The sequence below is a fragment of the Scatophagus argus genome, chromosome 4 (genome assembly GCF_020382885.2).
Source record: "Scatophagus argus isolate fScaArg1 chromosome 4, fScaArg1.pri, whole genome shotgun sequence".
In the NCBI taxonomy this organism is placed as follows: Eukaryota; Metazoa; Chordata; class Actinopteri; family Scatophagidae; genus Scatophagus; species Scatophagus argus.
The window spans coordinates 535,189-555,000 of record NC_058496.1 but is presented as its reverse complement, the minus strand read 5'-3'; the positions used below and the strand labels follow the sequence as shown (position 1 = coordinate 555,000).

The following is a 19,812-nucleotide window of genomic DNA, read 5'->3' as shown; positions in this document are numbered from 1 at the left end:
CTCCAGGCCGCTCTCCGCCCCGCTGCGGCGGTCTGAGCCCGGGCCTCAGTCCCCGGCTCACACCGGGATCACACCGGGCCTCAGTCCCCGGCTCACACCGGGATCACACCGGGCCTCAGTCCCCGGCTCACACCGGGCTCACACCAGGCTCACACCGGGCCTCAGTCCCCGGCTCACACCGGGATCACACCGGGCCTCAGTCCCCGGCTCACACCGGGCCTCAGTCCCCGGCTCACACCGGGCCTCAGTCCCCGGCTCAGTCCCCGGCTCACACCGGGCCCACTCCGGACTCACTCCCCCGGCTCGCCCCCGCCGGGCTCCGAGGAGCTCCGTGCGTAACGGATCCGTGCCAAACACGGAGGCTGCGCGCTTTTGTCCCGAGAGACAGATGAGGAGAAAGGAGAGAAAATCCGGGAATAATGGCAGATTTGCAAATGTTTTTCAATTGATTTGACTCAATGAACGCTGGATTTTCTTTCTTTTTTTCTTCCTTTCTTTATTTTGGCTGCAGCCGCCACGCACGCGGGCCGAGCGGGAGTTTATTAATGGAGAGCCGCGTCTTTAGTGAATGAGGACACGCTTTAATGAGCTTTTTACAACAAAAAGCCCACAGCGAGTGTGTCCCGGTGTCCTCTCTGCCTTTATGCTGGCTCTATACAGCCAGTAAGAAACCACTTTAGTCTCGAAAAGACGACAGGAAGTCAGGAGGCGGAGGGAGCGGCAGGTGACTGGCACGCGTAAAGACAAGCAGGAGAGGAGAGAGAGTCTGGTGGATGAGCTGAGGATGGAGAGGAGGCAAAGGAGCAGAAAAAGAAGAGAGGAGGTGGAGGTGGTGGGAATGAGCCCAAATGGCGCACTAATATTGTTCCGCTAACGTGATTAAGCGCCGCGCTGCGGCCTCATTAGTATTCATGCGGGCCGGACAGACAGACGCAATAATCCGCCTTTAAAAAGCCTTTTAATAATCATCAGCAGGCTGAGAGGAGACAAGCTGTCAGCTGCCTCACACTCGGAATCAAACGCTCCTTCTTCTTCTCCAGCTTCTTCTTCTTTTATCCCACCATCATCTTCATCCTCTTCATCAGCGGCCCGTTAGCGTTTCCTGGGGAACAGGAAGCACCTGCCGCAGCTCGCACACTTTGCGCAAGCAAACGGCGTGACTGATTCACGTGTGGAAACAAACCTTTATGTTCTGAATGTGACGTGGGCTTTAATCACGTGATCCACTGAGGCGTCACCATCCTGACGGTCAGCAGACACAGAACAAGCAGGGACACAGTAAAAGTACTGAAGTACTACACTGAAAATGTCTCTTCAGTAAAAGTATGTAAATCCTGAGTGCAGCTGATGATTGTGTTCTCTCTGATTCTTCTGCTGATTGTTTTCTCCACGAATCCACTGATGGTTTGGTTCGTCAAACTGGTCAAACCGGTGAGACATGTGGACCCACAGCGAGTCCTCCACGGAGTTTGTTCAGTCCAAAGCCCAACGTGATCACAAACACGTTCTGAGGAAAAGCAGCAAAGCTTCACAGGCAGCGCGCGTTTACAGGAGCAGACACTGAACGCATCATCAGTACAGCTGATCACTTACTGACTAATGGGCCGTCTGGAGTGCTGGGCTTTCGTTTAGAACCGAACGTGAGATTTCATCCACTGCTCATATTGTTCAGACTTCAGGATGCTCTCGCTTTAATGTTCGGTTTCGTGTTGTGACACAGCTGTGCTTTAAGGTTCGGTGATTTAGCGTTAGGAAAAGATCCTGTTTTACCTTCACGGCTGCTTTAGTTGTTGTTTGTGCCGATGGCTCCAACGTGGCCCAACGCTTGAACGGCACCGCCGAGCCTGCGCCTCCTCAACAGAAACTCAGCTCGCACGTGTTCTGTAACACGTGATCAAACACAAAGTGTTTTCAGTGCCAACAAACACATCTCTGCTTCTCAGAAACTAAGCTTTGCAACATTTTACTGTGGTGAGCGGACTGCAGAAACCCGAGGAGTGGAGCCTGTCAGAGCGGCACGTTAATGACCATGGAGTCCTGATCACGTTACAGTGTGTTCGGCCGTCCACATACTTTTGGCCATGCGGTGAGGTTGACAGTTTATTGCTGCTGTTGGTCCCTGAGCTTCATGGGAAACATTTGGACTCGATCCAGATCACCATCACTTTAATGTTTAATCAGGTCTGACACACACACACACACTTCATCTGTACTTACAGAGCTCCTTCCTGTACTTTATGACCACTGACACACACACACACACACTCACAGCCTGCCAGTAACAGTGGACTCTTCAGTTCTTGTTTCCTGTCTGATTTCTCCTCCCTCTCTGTGACCCGTCACTTTCACAATGAATTCCTCTCTGATCTTCTTTGTCTCCTTCTACTGTGATTTCAGATTCTGTCAGCGTGCTCCACACATCTCTTACCCATGACAGGATGTACCGGACGTTCGGGAGTCTCTCGGTCAGCGGAGATCCTCCGTGGATCTGTTGGCCTTCAGAGCGAACCGAGGAGGGTCCAGAACCAGTTCTGTCAGAGTGGGGGGACGATGGTGACAGGAGAGCGGAGTCAGTCTGGACTCGGAGAAACTCTTCCTACAAACTCATCTTCATCCCTCAGTGCTGTTTCACTCATCCCTGGAGGTCAGCAGGGGAGTGTGTGTGATTACAGTAATGTCTTAATGACAGATGACATCACACCGTCAGTCAGACCATCTGTCTCCGCTCTGGGAACATGAATAAATGATAAATCCCACTTTTCATGTCAGGGCGTGAAGCTGTGGCAGCTCAGACACACTGACCCCGAGTCAGTCCACACACACGCACACGCGCACACACAGCAAAGTGAAGTTCATCTCATGAAATATTTGTTTTTAGACTCGTAGTGACTCACATGATGCTAACATGCGAACGCTGTTGAGTCACAGCATCTCTGAACTTCCTGATTTTCGGCAGCACGACGTCCTCCTGTCTGTGTGTAAATCAGTTTATACTCTGACGGAGGAGCTCCATTAAAACTGCATGGAGCTGCGATAGCTTCTTCTGTTCGGACTCCCGGGGTCTCCTCCTACTCCTCAAAGCTCAGCTCTCTCTCTCTCTCTCGAATGCTGCCATCTTATTCTGGTGATGTCATTTGGAGCCAGAGTCTGTGCAGTAGTGATTGGGAGGTGGAGGTATCAAGTTCCTGCTCATACATCCACCTGAGTGAATCAGAAGCAGCACTCAGCTGTCTGTCATCTTTGAGAAAAATCTGATGTGTTTGAGTTTTTAGCTTTGATCAGGTCCCATCTACTAACATTGAGGGGGAGGGGCTTATGTGCTGTACTGCAGCCAGCCACCAGGGGGCGTCCAGATGTTTGGGTTCCACTTCCAGGGAGCTCTCATGTTGTCCATCTTTACATACAGTCGCTGACCAAGACGGTCTTGCTTTGACTGCCCAAAGGCAACAAAATCAAACTATGTGCACCTCTAAATATGTTTAACTGCGTTTGCTTTGATCTGTGCATAAAAGTTTTAAAAACTTTCATTTCACTTTCGGATGGCATTTATGGGCAAGACTATCTTGGCTGGAAACAGTGCAGACTCTAGAATGTGACTGCTCAAATCAAAAAACTAATCTAGAGATAAGAGACTCATTTGGTAAGCTGAAGTCAGACTTACTCAAGTCGGGCTTCAGTTAACTGCAGTGAACGACATGAGACTACAGCTTCATGCCGTCTTTGCACAGAACTGGAGGGACCGAAACAAATGCCATGTGACAAGACACATTTAATTTTTCTCATTTTTGTGCATCAGAGATGTGAGTGAAACAGATTCTGAATCAAGAGATAAAAACACATCAGTCAGAAAGAATGAGCCTGTTTATTAGCCCTCATGTTAATCATCATCACCATCCAGTTTCCTCTTCCTCGGCCACCGACAGTCTTGTGGCGCGGGTTCATACACAACTCTATCTGTCAATAGAATCTAATAGAAAAATCTGCATGTTACAGTTAGGACGTCTGTCCATTAGAAAAACAACAGAAACCATGAAACCAAAAAGCTTCCCATCACCCCTTCAGGACGAGGGGTTGGGACTAGGAAGATCTAAACCAGAGTGGACAGGTGGCATCGTGTTCAGTCCTGTTTCTGGGTGCTGTGAGGCTTGGTGTGACTGCGCTCGCCAGTTGTTTGCTGGTTCAGACCCAGTGCAGGCTGTAACACTAAGACCAGAACTGGACACCAGGCCACCGTCCACTCCAGTGTTTTTAATAAATTTCTGGGGAGTAAAACCCCCTCACTAAAGCTCTCCTCGCCTCTGAGTCGCCACGCTAACAAGTGACGGGACCGTTCAACACGCCTGAGACGATAACATTTAGCTGTAACCACATGGTCCGATTACAGACATGTTGAAACCACAAGTCCCACCAACTTTTTAACGCAGCGACGTCCAAACGGACAGACAGAAAGACAAGGAGAAGAGATAGAGACAGTTAGCCTAGCAGTCTTGAGAATATAACACATACTCAGCTTCTCTTTGCAAATCGGTTAGACACAACATGTGAATTAAACACTCATTTTTAACAGGATAACAAAGAACATTTTTAACTGGAGAGCACCCGCCAGAGAGTGGAAATTTACACAAACCATATTATCTTATCGACAAACTGAATATTCATAACAGGATGAACAGATTTAAATAGACCCCTGTACAGGAGAACTCATTATTATCGTCGTCATTATTATTATTGTCATCATCGTCATCACACATACAAGAGGCAGAACCACCGATTCAATACTCAACTCAACAACAGCCAGATCTCCCTCGACGCAAGACAAACCTCTCTGTGGTCCGACACTCACAGCAATCAGCTAGCAAACCCACAACGCTCAGATAACGCAGGAATACACACCGGACAGACTACACACAACGCTAACACACACCCAAAGAAGGAATTTATGCATTGATGGGTGACTGTTGATTCCCAAGTCAAGTCCCCATTTGGACTGAACAAGCTAACTGGTAGATCCAAAATTCTTTTGGCAGATGGGTTTGAAAAAGGAAAAGCGTAAAATACTTTCACATTCATAGATGGATAAAATGGCCACAAAAACTCTGAAATGTGCACATTATAGAAGCATAATCCAGCCTTAAAGTACAGACAGCATACACACTGTTAAGCTAACACGAACCCACCAGCTAACGGACACACACTCACACACTAACGCTCACAAACATACATCAAAAAGCTTTACCGCACAGAGTTTTACTGATGTGTACACTTAAGGTTCCCCGTTCAAACCTGAACACGCCGCTTATCTAACAAACATTCAGCTAATGCTGCGCTCACGCCACGTTCGGAGAAATCATTACACTTTGGAAAACAGACGCGTTGTTCAGATGTTAGCCATGCAATTAAACCAGATGAATGGATGTTCAGCCTAAATTAGTTCTTTTCAATGGTTTTAAATTGTTATGGCAGTTACATGCAAACACTGCATAGCTTCTTTTTCATTAGCAGAACTGATTATATTAGTGTTTTTATTTGATTTCAATGCTCCTTAAAGGTCTTTCACTGCTTTGCCGACAGTTCTGCTCATTTTACTTGAGAGGGCTTGAAGCTAGCAAGCTGATGTGAATGTTTTCTCTCACTCTATCATTTACCTTTTCTGTGCATGTTAAGTGATTCGCTACACACTCAGCAGACTGTGCTAACACACATCAGACACAAACAATTCAGCCAACACATTCAACTATCACGCATGTTCAGTAAAAGCTAACTTTCAATGCTCACACCACACAGTTAACACAAACATATTTTTCAAACACATCTTTTGACCGAGTGACATCTTTCAGTTAACTTGTGCATTCAGCTAACAAAACACAGAAAATTCAGCCAACACATTAAGCTAACACAGACACACCATACGGCTAACAATCAGTTCAGCCACCACATTCATCTAGCTAACACACAGTTGAGGTAACACACATCTTTTTGCAAAAAACACGGTTTAGCCAACGCGCGTATTTAGCTAACACGCTTGTTCGGCTAATACATCGCTAATATAATTGGTAACTTCATTGTTCAGCTCTTTAACACTTCCTCTACAACAAATCAGCAAAGTAGAAATGCAGAACTAAGTTACAACAATAATAAAGTTTCACTATGTAAGAAAATAGTAATTTCCCCGCTTTTTGTAATGAAAGTTGAGGTGGGGAAACATGGTGCAGGCTGGAGTTTAAATCCTGTGGACACAAAGTGTTTGACCACAGAGAGATCTGGCTTTAGACAACGCAATATAAATCATTTATTCATCATTACATCATAAAAACTAAAGAATCACTATAGAGATACAGGTATAAGAACTATCATCAAACCAAAAGAAAACAAACGCGTCATTGCACCTCCAAGATGGCGACTTAACATTAAAATTAGATTGAGAACAGACCCAGCGAGCACAAATTTAGTACAAAAAACAGTTTTGTCTCTGACGGTAAAACATTAAATTTCCATCTGATGCTATTAAAATATTTCTATGCCAAAATAAAAAAAAAATAACTGAGAGTCAACACACACAATCTGACGCATGCTTTAAAACATTATCATAAACAAAATAATAATAATAATAATAATAATAATATCTGATTTTCTCACTCAAGACTGCTAAGCCTTATACCGTTTTCTTATTGGAAAATAAACCTAGACAAAATATAGATTATACTGAATTTTTTTTTTGTTCAAAGCCACACTGATATATCTTTAAGTTCAAGTTTGATAAAAAAAAAACAAAAAGAAAAACCAGGTCTACACTGTGGCGAGACCAGAGCCTAGTCCAAAAAAATTTGCCCGACAAAATATCAACTTTGTAAGGTTAAAAAACAGAAAGAAAAGAGTTCGTGATTTTTCAGTTAATCCTTAGTTTTTGTCTACAAAAGGAAGGAGGAAGCGGCAGAGCATTGCTAGGAAACCCCGATTCGGTTGCCGTCGACGACCATCCCAGGCCTTCACCAGTAAGAGAGGAGCCTCTAGTGATCCTAAAGAGACAGGAAGTGGCATCATCATTTAACCCCCTCTCTGATGGTTCCTGTGTCATAAACGTTTTGATGCCGAACCACAGAGTCCAAGTGAGACAGCAGGTGTCTGAGCAGCTTGCTGAGTGTTACCTGTATCTGGGCAGGGTTCCACAGGTAGGGCTGCTGTCTGTAGTATTCTGCTAACGCTGCAGTATAGTCTGGCACCGAACTCTGCTGAGACGACTGACCTGCAGACATACAGGTGAACACGAGTACAGGTCGTGTCTCTGTTATTTAAATAAGGTACTTCCTTTAACCTGCAGTGACAGACAAGCAGTGAGAAACACCAACACATCATCAGCCTGTAAGCTGATGTAATGAACTTATCAAACAGCCGTTTATTTCCAACGTGATCGTTCATGTGGAGTCGTTCCCTGTGTTTTAACTGTTTCTGGTCTCCACCTCCTCCTGAGGGAAATATCTGGCTCAGTCTGTCTGTTGCACGGCAGGGTCTGTACTGCGTACTGTGTGGGAGCTGCACACCTGTCCACCTCCTCTGATGTTTCAGGTAAAACAAAACCCATTTTAATTTTAATCTCTGTGGTTGTTTACAGCGCATTCACACATGTCGTACTTTGTTTCTTGTAGTAGTCCTCCCAGGCCTTACTGTAGTCCGTGATCAAGCTCTGCGGCTGGTTCTGCTGACCTACACGTGCACAGGAACAGACAGGAAGTCTGATGATGTTTACACTCAACCAGAAATCAGACAAGTTACTGCTCACGTTTGTGGGCCTAAGTTGGGACTATGAGCTGAGACAGAACACACAGTGAATGTAGAGGTGATGGGGCGGTAAACACAGTCAGAGAAAAGACAGGAGTGCTGTCCAACCCTGACTGCACTTCGTTCATACGAGGTGAAAACCTGCGGGAGGTGAGACACGCAAACCTGTCTCTGTGTGGACTTGCCTACAGTATGGACTCAAATCCCTGTGTGTGTGTGTGTGTGTGTGTTACCAGGGTCTTGTTGTCCAGGGTTCTGCCAGCTGGTCTGGTAGGTGTTTCCCCAAACTCCAGTCAGGAAAGTCTGACCACTGCCACAGCTACACAAACAAACAGACAGACACACACACACACACACACATCAGTGAAACACACTCCAGTTTTCAGCTAAAGTAGGTCTGCATGACTCCTGCTTCTCACTAATGTGGTGAACTTGGTTGGTGGCCCTGAGACTCATAGTGTGGCTGCTGCTTCAAACAACAAACCAGTCAATCAGAACTCAGCAGGAAATGGCGCAGAATCCCCAGGCTGACGAGACGTTTAAGCGCCTGTTCTCACAAAGTTTTAGTCATGAAGTTGTGAGTGTCTTACTTCTGGTGTGTAGCAGGACCCTGAGTGAAGGGACTGAAGCCAAAACCTCCGTTACTCATAATACCCGAACCCTGAGGACGAGACGGAGTACAGTTTAACCACATGCAGATTTCGCTTTGTGAATACTTCAAAGTGCTTTGTTTTGCGTACCCCAATCTTGTCGTCTATGAGCTGGCGGGCCAAGTCCATCTGCTGGGCGGTACCTCTGATGGTGAAGACCCGGGTGTTGGGGTCGGTGGAGGGCGGAGGGTTCCTCTGCAGCTCCACGTGAGCTCCAGATTGCTGGTTAATACTCTTAATGGTTTCTCCACCTGCAGACACACAGAGACGATGAACACGTGACAGGCGGAAACGGTCTCGCGACGCACCTCCCGCGCTGCTCTGCACAGTATTTACCAATCTGGAACCCCAGGGGGCGCTGTGCTAAACACAGAGCTGATGTCACAGAGTAACCAGCTTCAGTGCACACGACTGACAAGCTGTTAGGACGTCAGACGGACGGACCGGGACATGTCCACATCCTGTTCTGAGCTGAAAGTTAACTTCCCTTACATTCTCGACAGAGCAGACTGAAGCGCCAGCATGATTCACGCGAGGGGCGGAGCAACCAGCTTCACTCTGCACTCCTGTCACATCTAAAATACAACCACACTACAGACACTCTCACAGACACTAAAGAAACCCAACCTGCGTCTGCGTCTGCGTCTGGACACCGACTGCCGGCTGATGTCAGACCGAATTCACCGTCAGTTTTCCAAAGCAGTTCAGTTTTAATTAAAGTGTCAGGAATCTGATCTTGGTTCACAACAGTGCTAACTGTTTCAGTCCGAGGTTGAACCAGAGAGCCTGGAACCAGTTTGACCTCTCAGAGAGGTCAAACTGAGGTCATTAACTGTCTGTTAAGCAAATGAAGACACCACTAATACACCTTTTATGAGGTGAGGAGAAGGAGACTGAGAGCGTGTGCACCTCAGTGTTTTTCACCTCCACGTTCCTTCAGAACATTGAATGTTTCCAGTCAATCTGACCAGGGATCAGTTTCAGCTCTGTCACATGATCTTCTCAAAAATAAATCTGCTGCTCACACTGAATGAGCTGTTTAAACAAGAGCCTGACAGCTCAAACAGGACTCCACTGACTCGTCAGTGATAAAATGATAACTCGTGTTTCTGTTTAACAGCAGGCTTTAGTGTGTGTGTGGAGACAGTAGGACATTCATCAGCAAGGTCCAACAGAAAGTGCAGATGAACAATAGTCCACCAGAGACACACACACACACACACACACACAGGCCATATGGCGTCTAAACACTGGGTACTTGACATTTCTTTTTTCTGCCGCTTTTATTTTGGAAGCTGCTGCTCGACCCTCTTGACCTCCACACACACACACACACAGGCTGCTGAGTGGCTGATGTCTTTTAGAGGTTTTATGGAGAGTGAGTGCGCTGATGGAGCTCTCATCCTGAACCTTCCATGTTTGTTGATGTTCATTGTGTTTTGGATTTTAGGGCTCGAGCAGCACACGAGTTCTCAGAGCTTTAGAGGCCGCAGAGCCAGAAAACACGTGTGTGCCTGCTGTGCATTAACGGACACACTGATGATGTCTGAGTGGACAGACAAGTCAAACAGCAGCAGACGGACTATAAACACCTGAGAAGATGTTCTGCGTAGAGATGCCGACACACCTAATATGTTAACGAGTCGGGTCACCTGAAGCAAGCTGTGACTGCGTTTCTTTGCTGTATTCCACTTCACTGCATGCGAGAGCGAACATTAGAGCACACGATTTGGGCTCTCCAGATACAAATTAAAACGTTCTGAGCAGGACTTTGTGAGGTGTGTGAAAGGCAGAAATTTATCTCATCAACATCAACATCAACAAAGGGTCAGGGCCAAAATCAAATGTGACGTGTAGTTAAAATGACCACGTTGACCCTCCTGTTTCACTCTCATCACACTAATAAACAGTTCAAAACACTCCGGCCTCCGCCAGCCAGGCTGCTGCCACACGAGTCCTGTCAGACGTTCATTTTGGTGTGAACACCCACACACAGACGAGTGAAGACCTTCCACTGCGACTTCTGTCTCCTACCTTTGCCGATGACCAGGCCACACTTGTCAGCAGGGATGGTGTAAGTCACTTCCTGTAGCGGACCAGGCGAGCCCATAGTCCAATCACCACGACCTCTGACCCGCCCACCCCGCAGGGCGGAGCCAAAGCCATCACGCTCCTGCAACAACACACACACACACACACACACACACACACACACAAACACACATAAAGTGAAGACAGGAATGTCTGCAGACTGCAGTGTGTGTGTGTGTGTGTGTGTGTGTGTGTTTTACCTGTGCAGTCTGGATAAGCTCATTGATGAGGTGGATAGCATGCTGACAGCGGTCTGGCTGACCCATCACCATGGCAACACGCTCCGGACTGATACCATCATCTGTAGGAGACACAGAGAGCTCTGAGGTCAACATCGTTTGTCAGTTGGAAACAAACTGCTGGCTCTGGATTAAACTGGTGTAAACAGGTGTGTTTTAATCTGGATTATTACGATTTAAAAGAGCAGTTTAATTTCCTCTGAAAGCTGGTTTAAAACTGATTTTTGCTGGGGTAAACAGTTTTGATCTATATCGCAGATCACATCGGTATTACTGTACCAGTTTTGAACTGGTTTGCTGTGAAAACAGACTGATTTCAAAGTGGTTTATACTGTTGTAAATCAGACACAAACTGGACTGCACTGATGTAAGCAGACCAAAGTGGATTATACTGGTGTGCACAGACCTGCTTTAAACTGGATTCTGACTCCTGCATCATTCTGGATCTTCTTGATCATCTCTCCGTTCCTGCCAATCACGATGCCAACAGCAAACCGAGGAACTGGAACCTGCGGAGCAACAGACTTGACATTTCAGGGAACACTTATGCATGCTAACCGCTAACAAACGCTAGCAATGTGTGTGTCTGTGTGTGTCGTACATCCAGGTTGGCTCCTCCCAGTCGGGCGCTGAAGTCATTGCGTCCCGACCTGAAGTCTCCGTCCTTCTCCCGGATCACCTCCAACACCAGCTCCCTGGCTGCCTGGAGGGGGAACAGACAGGAGGTGAGCATTAAGGTCTGTGTACTTGTCTGTCCCTGCAGGGACCAGTTTCAGGTTTAAACCGCCAGAGTGTGTGTGTGTGTGTACCTGGACTTTGTACGGGTCTCCAGAGATGCGGAGGGGTTTGTCGGCTCCTGTCGGCATCGGGCCGTCCTGGATCATCATCATCTTCACCCCTGCTCTCTCCTAATGGCCGACAACAACAACAAACATCAGAGACTCTAAAGGGGCGGAGCCCAGCAGAAGGTGCACGACACAAAGCGTCAGCCATTGTACCTGTAGTTGCTTGATGGTGTCTCCACCTCGGCCAATCACCAGCCCCACCTTACTGGCTGGAATCAGCATCTCCTGCACCGAACCGCCGCCTTCCCCGTCACCATGGAAACCCGGACCGTTTCTACAGCGATCCACGATCTGGACCAGCAGCCGCTTCGCCTGCCTGTGAACGAACACACACACACACACACAGGAGGAGGAGCAGATGAACATCAGGTGGAGGTGATGTCGCTGGAGGAGGTGAAGGTGGATGTTGAGAAACTTACTCGATGCTTTCTGGAGTTCCAGTCAGGGAACACGGTCGCTCCATGAGACCTCCGCTGTCTGCACACGCACGCACGCACGCACGCACACGCACACGCGCACACACACACACACACACACACACACAAACTGTAACTTTAAAACAGTGGATTTCAGTGCCCGAGTTCCTGAGTTGCATCAGGTTTTGAGGAGCAGCATGTGAACATCCAGACTGTCTCACCAGCAGCGATCTGGATCTTGCAGCCGGACTCCAACTGGATCCTGGTGATCTGTTCTCCTCCTCGTCCAATAACTAGAGGAGCAGAGAAGAGAAATCAGTCTTTCTGCAGCTCAGCTGTCATCGGTGTTAGCAGTCAGCATTTTATTATCTTTACTGGGTAAATCAGCTGTCAGGATCTGTGAGAGGTTCTAGGTGAACAGTTCTACAGCGGCTGAAAAGGTTCTGTATCAGTTCCGGATTAAATACAGCCGTCAGAACTGACACAAAAGGGAAGAAAAGTCAGATAATCTGAGAGACTGGAGTCTAAGTCCTAAAATCTGATTGGACAAGAGAGCCTTCAGACACCTGAGCAGCAGGAAGGACTGAGAGGTCAGAGGTCATACTCACTGAAGCCAACCATCCTGTCGGGGACCTTGTAATCCTCTGTGATAACCCTGCTGCAACACACACACACACACATTAACATCCTGGTCATAGAGAAAACCCACATTCACTGCATGCTTGTGCTTGTGTGTGTGTGAGTGTGTGTGTGTGTGTGTGTGAGAGAGAGAGAAAGTGATTATGTTTATGATTATGACTGCAGGACGAAAAATCTATAAACACTTATCTACTGTAGCGCACACACACACACACACACAGATGTGTATTTGCAAACAAGACTATGATGCTGAACACATGTCATTATCTGTGCTGCCCTACTGTGTGTGTGTGTGTGTGTGTGTGTGTGTGTGTGTGTGTGTTCAATCAATATGGACTGCAGGTCGTACCTCTGGTGTCCCATGGCTGCTAGTTGGTTACCTACTGGGAGACAGAAGCAGACATTAGACATGAACCAATCATCGCTCCAGTCTAAGTGATCTGATGGAGCTCACAGAGTCTGAAGGAGTTTCTGCCACAGTTCCGTTCAGCCTGGCATTGATCTGTTTTCATATCGTCAATAGAAACAGAACTGAAAAAGGAAAATAACCAACAGGTCCGTCTCTCACTTTCTGACTTCCTGTCTGTGGCAGCTCCAAGCACATTAACGTGTGGAGATGATCTGTCTTTTCAAAAAGGTTTCTGAAAGGGTGGAGCCTCTGCTGAATTACATTTTCCCTTTAATTCAGTGACCATTAAATACCACAGCTGGTTTTGCGGGCTTGTTTGCTCACCTCCATCTTCTCCTGGTCGTTTCTGGCCGGGGTAGTACAGTGTGGGCTCAACACTTCCTGAGGAGCTGTTGAGGTGGGACATGGTTTCTCCGCCCATCTTCCCCACCATCTGACAGACACACAGACACAAACAGCTCTAACATCTGGATGAGAGCGCTGCATTAGCAGTTAAAGGCTGGATATACTCAAACAGATCACCCGCTGATGACAGGTTTACGTCACGCACACCACAGACCACATGCGCCGGACGACGCAGAAAGTCTTACTTCGACTTCAGTGGTGGGACAAAGTCGAAGTGCTGGAGATGAAGTCAAGTCTAAGGTTAAGTCTCAGGTTGACATCAACAAGTGAACAATCGCATTTCCAGTCCAGAGTCGAGACCAACAGGTCCCAGCCAAGTCCAAGGCAAAGACAAACAAGTTCCAAGTCAACTTCCGAGTTAAATTCAAGCTGCAACCTCCGGGGCTGAAAACTGATGCCACCACAAAGTGCCAAAAACTGCAGTTCCTCAAATGGCCACTAGATGCTGGCTCCAAAAGCCAGCCAGTCCTCATAAGACTGTTAAAGTGTTAAAGTTTCTGACTTTACAGCAGAAATAAACACATTTACAGCCCGGTACAAAAACCATTTATCTGTTCATGGTGACTGTAACTCACCGATTTAAATTATATTAAGGCTTGAAGTTATGCAGAATCAAGGGCGTGGCCACTCTGAGTGACAGCTAGCCTCCCAGTGGCTCTTTGGAAACCCGATGCGGGTATCGTCAGACGTTTTAAACCCTCTGTGGGTGTAAGTCACAGCAACATGATATCTGCTGAGGTCACAAAGTCTGACAACGTCAATACGATTTCAATACGATTCAATACACCCAACTAACACAGTCAGTTAGAGAAGAAGCTGCCGACGACGCATATCTCAGTCCTGACTGATGGCCGGTGACAACCCCAATCAACAAGTCCCAATACGTGTTGCTTCTATAAGCTGTAAGACGACAAACACGTCCCGAGGTCATTACATCCTTCACAAGGATTCAATGAGCTTTATTTGTCACTGCAGCTGTGCACGTGCAGTCCACAGAGCAGTGAAACAGCATTCCTCATGGATGCTACAAGGCGCTACACAGAAGAATACACATAATAAAATAAAAAGAAAAAAAGCAAATGCAGTACAAGTACAAATATCCACAGTATTACACAGTTAAGCACAAGACAGAGCAATACAGTAAGACATTAGGCTGTAGTCGTTAAAGTGTGTGTAGTGCAGAGGTGTGCATGTGTGTTTGTGTGTCCTTGGGAGTTTAGGAGTCTGATGGCTTGGGGAAAGATACTCTGGAGTCTGGTGGTGGTGGACTGAAAGTTCTGGCGAAGAGCGAGAGTGCTGGGTGTGTGGTGCATCCACAATTCTGCTGGATGTGTGGATGCACCACCACGTGTGGTGTAAATGTCTGTCATGTCTGTCACATGATCCTCAGCCGTCCTCACTGTCCACTGCAGGGAGCTGCAGCTCCCAAAGCAGGCAGTGATGCAGCTGCTCAGGATCTCTATAGTCCCTCTGTAGAAGCTGGTCAGGATGGGGGGCGGAAGATGAGCTTTTCTCAGCCTTCTCAGGAAGCAGAGACGCTGCTGGGCTCTGCTGCTGTTGAGAGACCAGGTAAGTTTCTCCGCCACGTGGACACCAAGGAATTCGGTGCTCTTGACGATCTCCACAGAGGACTCATTAACGGTCAGCAGTGTGTGGTCCCCCCGGTCTCTTCTGTCTTCTGACAGACATCTCTTTTGTCTTGTCCACGTTCAGAGACAGGTTATTGGCTCTGCAGCAGGATGTCAGCAGCTTCACCTCCTCTCTGTAAGCTGACTCGTAGTCGTTTCCGATGAGACCCACCACGGTCATGTCATCAGCAAACCTGATGATGTGGTTCGAGCTGTGCTTTGCTGCACAGTCGTGAGTCAACAGAGTGAACAGTAGTGGACTGACCACAGAGAGCCTCCTGTGCGTAAGCACTGGAGGGATATGGAGGCCATTTTTAACAGCGCAAGTGCAACACATTGCTCGTAGTATATCTGGACAATTTTTCATGCTCCAAGTTCACTAGCTGATGGTGTGTTAGGTAGAGACATCATGTGACCTGAGTCTGAGTACTGCTGAAGACATGTAACACGAGTCTGGACGGTCACTGGTTTTATCTCAGCCTTTCAAACTGAATTCACCTTTAAAACAAAAGTGAAAGACGAGCCGAAGTGAAACTGAAGTCAGTTTTTGGGTTGTGGCTGATATGCGTCTGAATCAGCTGTAGCTGCTCACACTGCTGCCTTCCTCCCTCCTCGCTCCCTCACCACAAAGCTTCCTAATAAGGTTCCTTGTTTGGCTGCAGAGTCGTGTTGGAGTCAACACACTGCACATGCTCAGTCTGCCAGATCTGTTCAAATGACACCATGTGATGGATGTCACCAACAAATACTGAAGATGTTCCACATGTCAGTACCAGACCCATCCAAACACAGTACTTTATTGTATATTCCTGTGTTTTTTTACCGTTCAGGTTTAAATGTGCTATTCTCTGAATGACAATGAAAATAATAATATTAATAATAATGATGATAATAATTGGAGTCAAGCTGTAGAGTCGGCTCTCACTGCTGATGTCACCTCCACAACACGAGGTGCTTGTGTTTATGGTCAGGCTGTTTACATTCCTCAACTCAGTGTGGGATTCAGAGCCACAGCGGGCTGCACACAGATTCACAGAACCGGGGTCACGTCCAGGTGACCAGGTCTGTTCTCAGCAATTGGTTCGCACAGAGCGGCTGCACTGCGATGTCCGCGTTTTGTTAAGTTTCCGAAAAACTTTCACTTCCTTGACGTCACAAGTCTTAAACTGAAGAAATATGAATTTATGATGGCAGGTTTTATTCTGAAGCAGTTATTATCTCCAGATATTAGCATCGAGTCACCCTGTAAGCTACGAGCTGGCCTCCCTTTGACCCAGAACACACTGCAAAATACTGCCAAAACACACACACACACCTCGAGTGTGTCCATGATAAAGAGAAGAAGAGAAGCAGAAACACCTGTGGAGGAAGCAGCTGCTCTCAGCAAACACATCACACAGGACACCCTGCACTCTGAAGCACTGCTATACCTGTTCACACCTGCTCTCACCTGTTTTAACAATCAACACACGGGATCAATCAGCGGATCAAAACTATCAAAGATAAAACCGGTTTATTGAATCGCTGGGACGTCCAGTCATTCTTTGCTTTTGACTATGGACAGAAACGCGATGCAGAGGGAGCCCAGTTATTGGTTCGTCATTCATAAGGGCGGGGCTCAGGCCACTCGCAGATTCCCTCACAGAGAGATGCCAACGTTACACCCCTCTGAGAAATGCAAGCAATTCCATTTCCAATTCCATCATTATCATCATCATCATCATCATCATGTCATTATTTTTCAGCAAATGAACACCATTTGACAAAGCACAAGCTGGATGTGGAAAAAAGGACGGTTAACAAAGAATAATTGGAAGAATGATAGCGACAGTTAGCTCGCTGCCGGCTAACACCCAGTGGATGATGTCACCACACAACCTGAGCAGCACGTTGGTCATCTTGGACAAACCACACCTGAAACTGCAGTAAACTCAATTTATCATGCTTAGTTATGATGATGGTTACTTATACTAGTTTGGGGTTCATATTTCATGTACTTTCCAAATATTTGCACTGTGAAGCTTTGGAAATACCATCTCTCTTTCCAAGAAAGCTCCTTTGAACTGAGCTGAATTAAAACAAACTGCCCTGCTACAACAGGCAATCACATGCTGTAATTTGTTTTGTAGAAAATGTTTAAAATCTGCCACTTGAAATGAAGGGGATAACATACGGGTGTGTTTCACCAAAATAAGAAAAAAATGTAAACTTTCCCGTATTTCCTCTCTCACACAACAACCCTTGTGTAAGAGAGGCACCTGAACGCACCATGAAATGTGTGTCACACTCCCGAACACCACAGTCAGCGACACTAAAACGCAGTACAGACTTTTCGTTACATGAACGTGGTGAGATTTACTCGCCAAACAGAAAATCGACCTGCGTCTGGCGCATGGCGACTGTTCACTTCAGATCCTGCTGCCGTCCAACCAACACAAAACTCAATCCAATTTACAATTTCACTGCAGTTCTGCATGTGGTTTGTTCAAGTGGTGTTGCCATACGTACCTGTCCAAGATGGCAGACGTGCTAGCACACGTGCTAATCTGATCAGGCCATGACAGTTGTGGATTCCCCCCCCGGACTGGCAGGAAAATATTTGGGTGTGGTGGAGTGATTAATAAGGAAATGTTCCCCCCCTCCATTAGCCAGCTAACGTGCCCTTGAGCAAGGCACTTAACTCCCAATGTGCTCCTTGGGCGCCTAATATGGCAGCCCACTGCTCCTGTGTGTTTCACTGCATGTGTGTTCACTCAGTGATGGTAAAATGCAGAGAGGAATTTCGGTGTGTGTAAAAATATGCTGACAATAAAGTTTGAAGTTTAATGTCACAGTGAGCTGTGCCCGCACACACACCGAAAGCAGAACTAAGCTCGCCGTCCAAATGTGATGGCCCGCGGAGGGATACGCTGTGCTACAGAAAGAAATAGTTCTAGCACAAAGCTCCTCATGAAACCGTAAACTGTTGTTTTTACATTTCTGTTTTTTTTGTTCAGATTAAACAATGAAAAGCAACATGCTGATTGCTGATCCACATGCTCAGCAGGCAGGTTTTGTAGCCTGACCTGACTGACTGATCCATCAGTTGTTGCTGCAGTTGTGAGTTAACACAACGTGCAGGATTAACAGTCATTCAGCGCCTGTCCAGGTTCACACGCGTTGGTGTGTTTTTGAACTTTAGATAGAGCTAGGCTAGCTGTTTCCCCCTGCTTCCAGTCTTTGTGCTAAGCTAGGCTAACCCTGCCAGAACCCTGACTGATTTCCACCCTGTGTTCACACTGAAACCTGTGCACAGCCCTGGTGACTGATAAACCATCAAAGTCAGAGGTCTGTCACCAAAACTGGACTTCCTGGATTGTGTTCCGGGCGTCTGCATAGTTTCAACACCCACAAACCATCACATTAAACAGACTTTGTAGAAAATAGTGGTGCACTTTAGATCCAATCTGTGACCAGTTTGTGATGGTGATGTACAGCTGGAGGCTCCTGCGCTGAACGCAGCCTGTCAGACCAGCACACTGCATGCAGTACACACAGAAACACTGCAGTTTAAACACTCGGCACCTGCAGAGAATAAAGTTCACTTCGGAGATCAATCCAGTTGATCTGATCTGTCTCCCCTCAAACGCACTGAGGTGGTTTAATGTCCTGTGTGCCTGTCTGTCTGACTGACTGACTACCTGTCTGTCTCTCTATAGGCAGCAGACACACCTCCACTCGTCTGTATATGGCTCTGAGGCTGTTGCATAACGCCAGCCTAGTTTCTAACCAACTTACAGTAAACAGCAGCCTATTGGGGTGGGGGGTGGGGGGTCCAACTCTCACGGTAAAGTGCTGGAGAGGATGAGGCTTTAACACAGTGCGCACGCCGTCATTTCACGGCTCTCCCCCGGCATGTTTAGGACCGTTTGTGGATCATTAAAGCACATTAAAAAAGTGGTGACTTTATCTCGTCCTCAGCAGTTTTTTGTCCGTGTTTCTGTCTCGCAGCACAACAGGTTGTCTGCCTCAGTGACACGTGTGGCCAAACTTCTGTCGTGCTCCCCCCCGGTCCCACCGCGCTCCCCTCCGAATGACAGCTCCACAAACTCCCCTTAAACTCACCGCCGGCCCGTGTCAGCTCGGACAAAATGTGCAAAACGGGCTATAAGTCCAACTCCGAAATGCTTTCCGAGCTAGTTAGCATGCTAGTGTGTGTCTGAGTGTGTGCGAGTGTGTTGACGGAGCGCATAAGTTAGGAGCAGCAGCAGCACAACACGGGCGAATTCGAATAAAAGTGCTTTGGCTCGATCTAAACGACCCGGTTCGGCCCGGACCGTGTGTGTGTCGAACCCCAGTGGAGTTGTTACCTGCCGAGCCCTCTGTAAAACATCGGCTAGGCCGTCTGACTTCAGCCCCGGCTGGTTCATCGAGGCCTGTCCCTGCACCAGCTCCGCCATCATAGCGCCACTAGCTAGCCGTTAGCTGTTAGCTGTTAGCCGGATTAGCTCGGGCTGCTAACTGAGCTGAATCTGCTGCCAGAGAGCGGTTACAGACATGAGCTCTCACTCTGACGCAATTTTTAGAAACCAAAAAGAAAATAGGAATCTGTGGGTGCGAGCATACATTATGGAAGTTATATGCCAGGTGAAAAAAGTAAAAATGTGCGGTGCCAAAGTGAACTAGATTGATTACACACAAATTGACAAGCAAGACTTTATTTTCTCGCCAAATA

The 19,812-nt window shown here is 47.2% G+C and overlaps 1 protein-coding gene across 4 annotated transcripts; it reads right to left on the bottom strand.

The window, feature by feature from the left end:
* Positions 1-3,843: 3,843 nt before the first annotated feature.
* LOC124057877 (far upstream element-binding protein 3-like) lies at positions 3,844-19,605 on the bottom strand. 4 transcript variants are annotated; one of them, XM_046386505.1, is made up of 18 exons: positions 19,448-19,605; positions 13,390-13,498; positions 13,006-13,039; positions 12,626-12,675; positions 12,239-12,310; positions 12,021-12,078; positions 11,755-11,917; positions 11,566-11,664; positions 11,358-11,459; positions 11,163-11,265; positions 10,718-10,818; positions 10,461-10,599; positions 8,517-8,677; positions 8,367-8,437; positions 8,010-8,095; positions 7,630-7,701; positions 7,146-7,243; positions 3,844-7,016 (listed from the first exon to the last, which is right to left on the bottom strand). In XM_046386505.1, exons 1-18 carry the CDS (start codon positions 19,538-19,540, stop codon positions 7,008-7,010), a joined length of 1,620 nt encoding a protein of 539 aa, XP_046242461.1. In that variant the 5' UTR covers positions 19,541-19,605; the 3' UTR covers positions 3,844-7,007. The 4 variants fall into 4 exon arrangements, with proteins under 4 accessions (XP_046242461.1, XP_046242463.1, XP_046242462.1 ...); XM_046386507.1 differs by having other exon boundaries at positions 12,626-12,672; XM_046386506.1 differs by having other exon boundaries at positions 13,006-13,036.
* Between the last annotated feature and the right edge of the window lie 207 nt (positions 19,606-19,812).

Coding starts and splice junctions, on each gene's coding strand:
- LOC124057877 (XM_046386505.1), bottom strand. CDS start 19,540: ATGATGGCGGAGCTGGTGCAGGGACAGGCCTCGATGAACCAGCCGGGG. Junction 13,040..13,389: donor ACGACCAGGAGAAGATGGAG/GTGAGCAAACAA, acceptor TCTGTCTCCCAG/TAGGTAACCAACTAGCAGCC. Junction 8,678..10,460: donor TGGCCTGGTCATCGGCAAAG/GTAGGAGACAGA, acceptor GTGTGTCTGCAG/GTGGAGAAACCATTAAGAGT.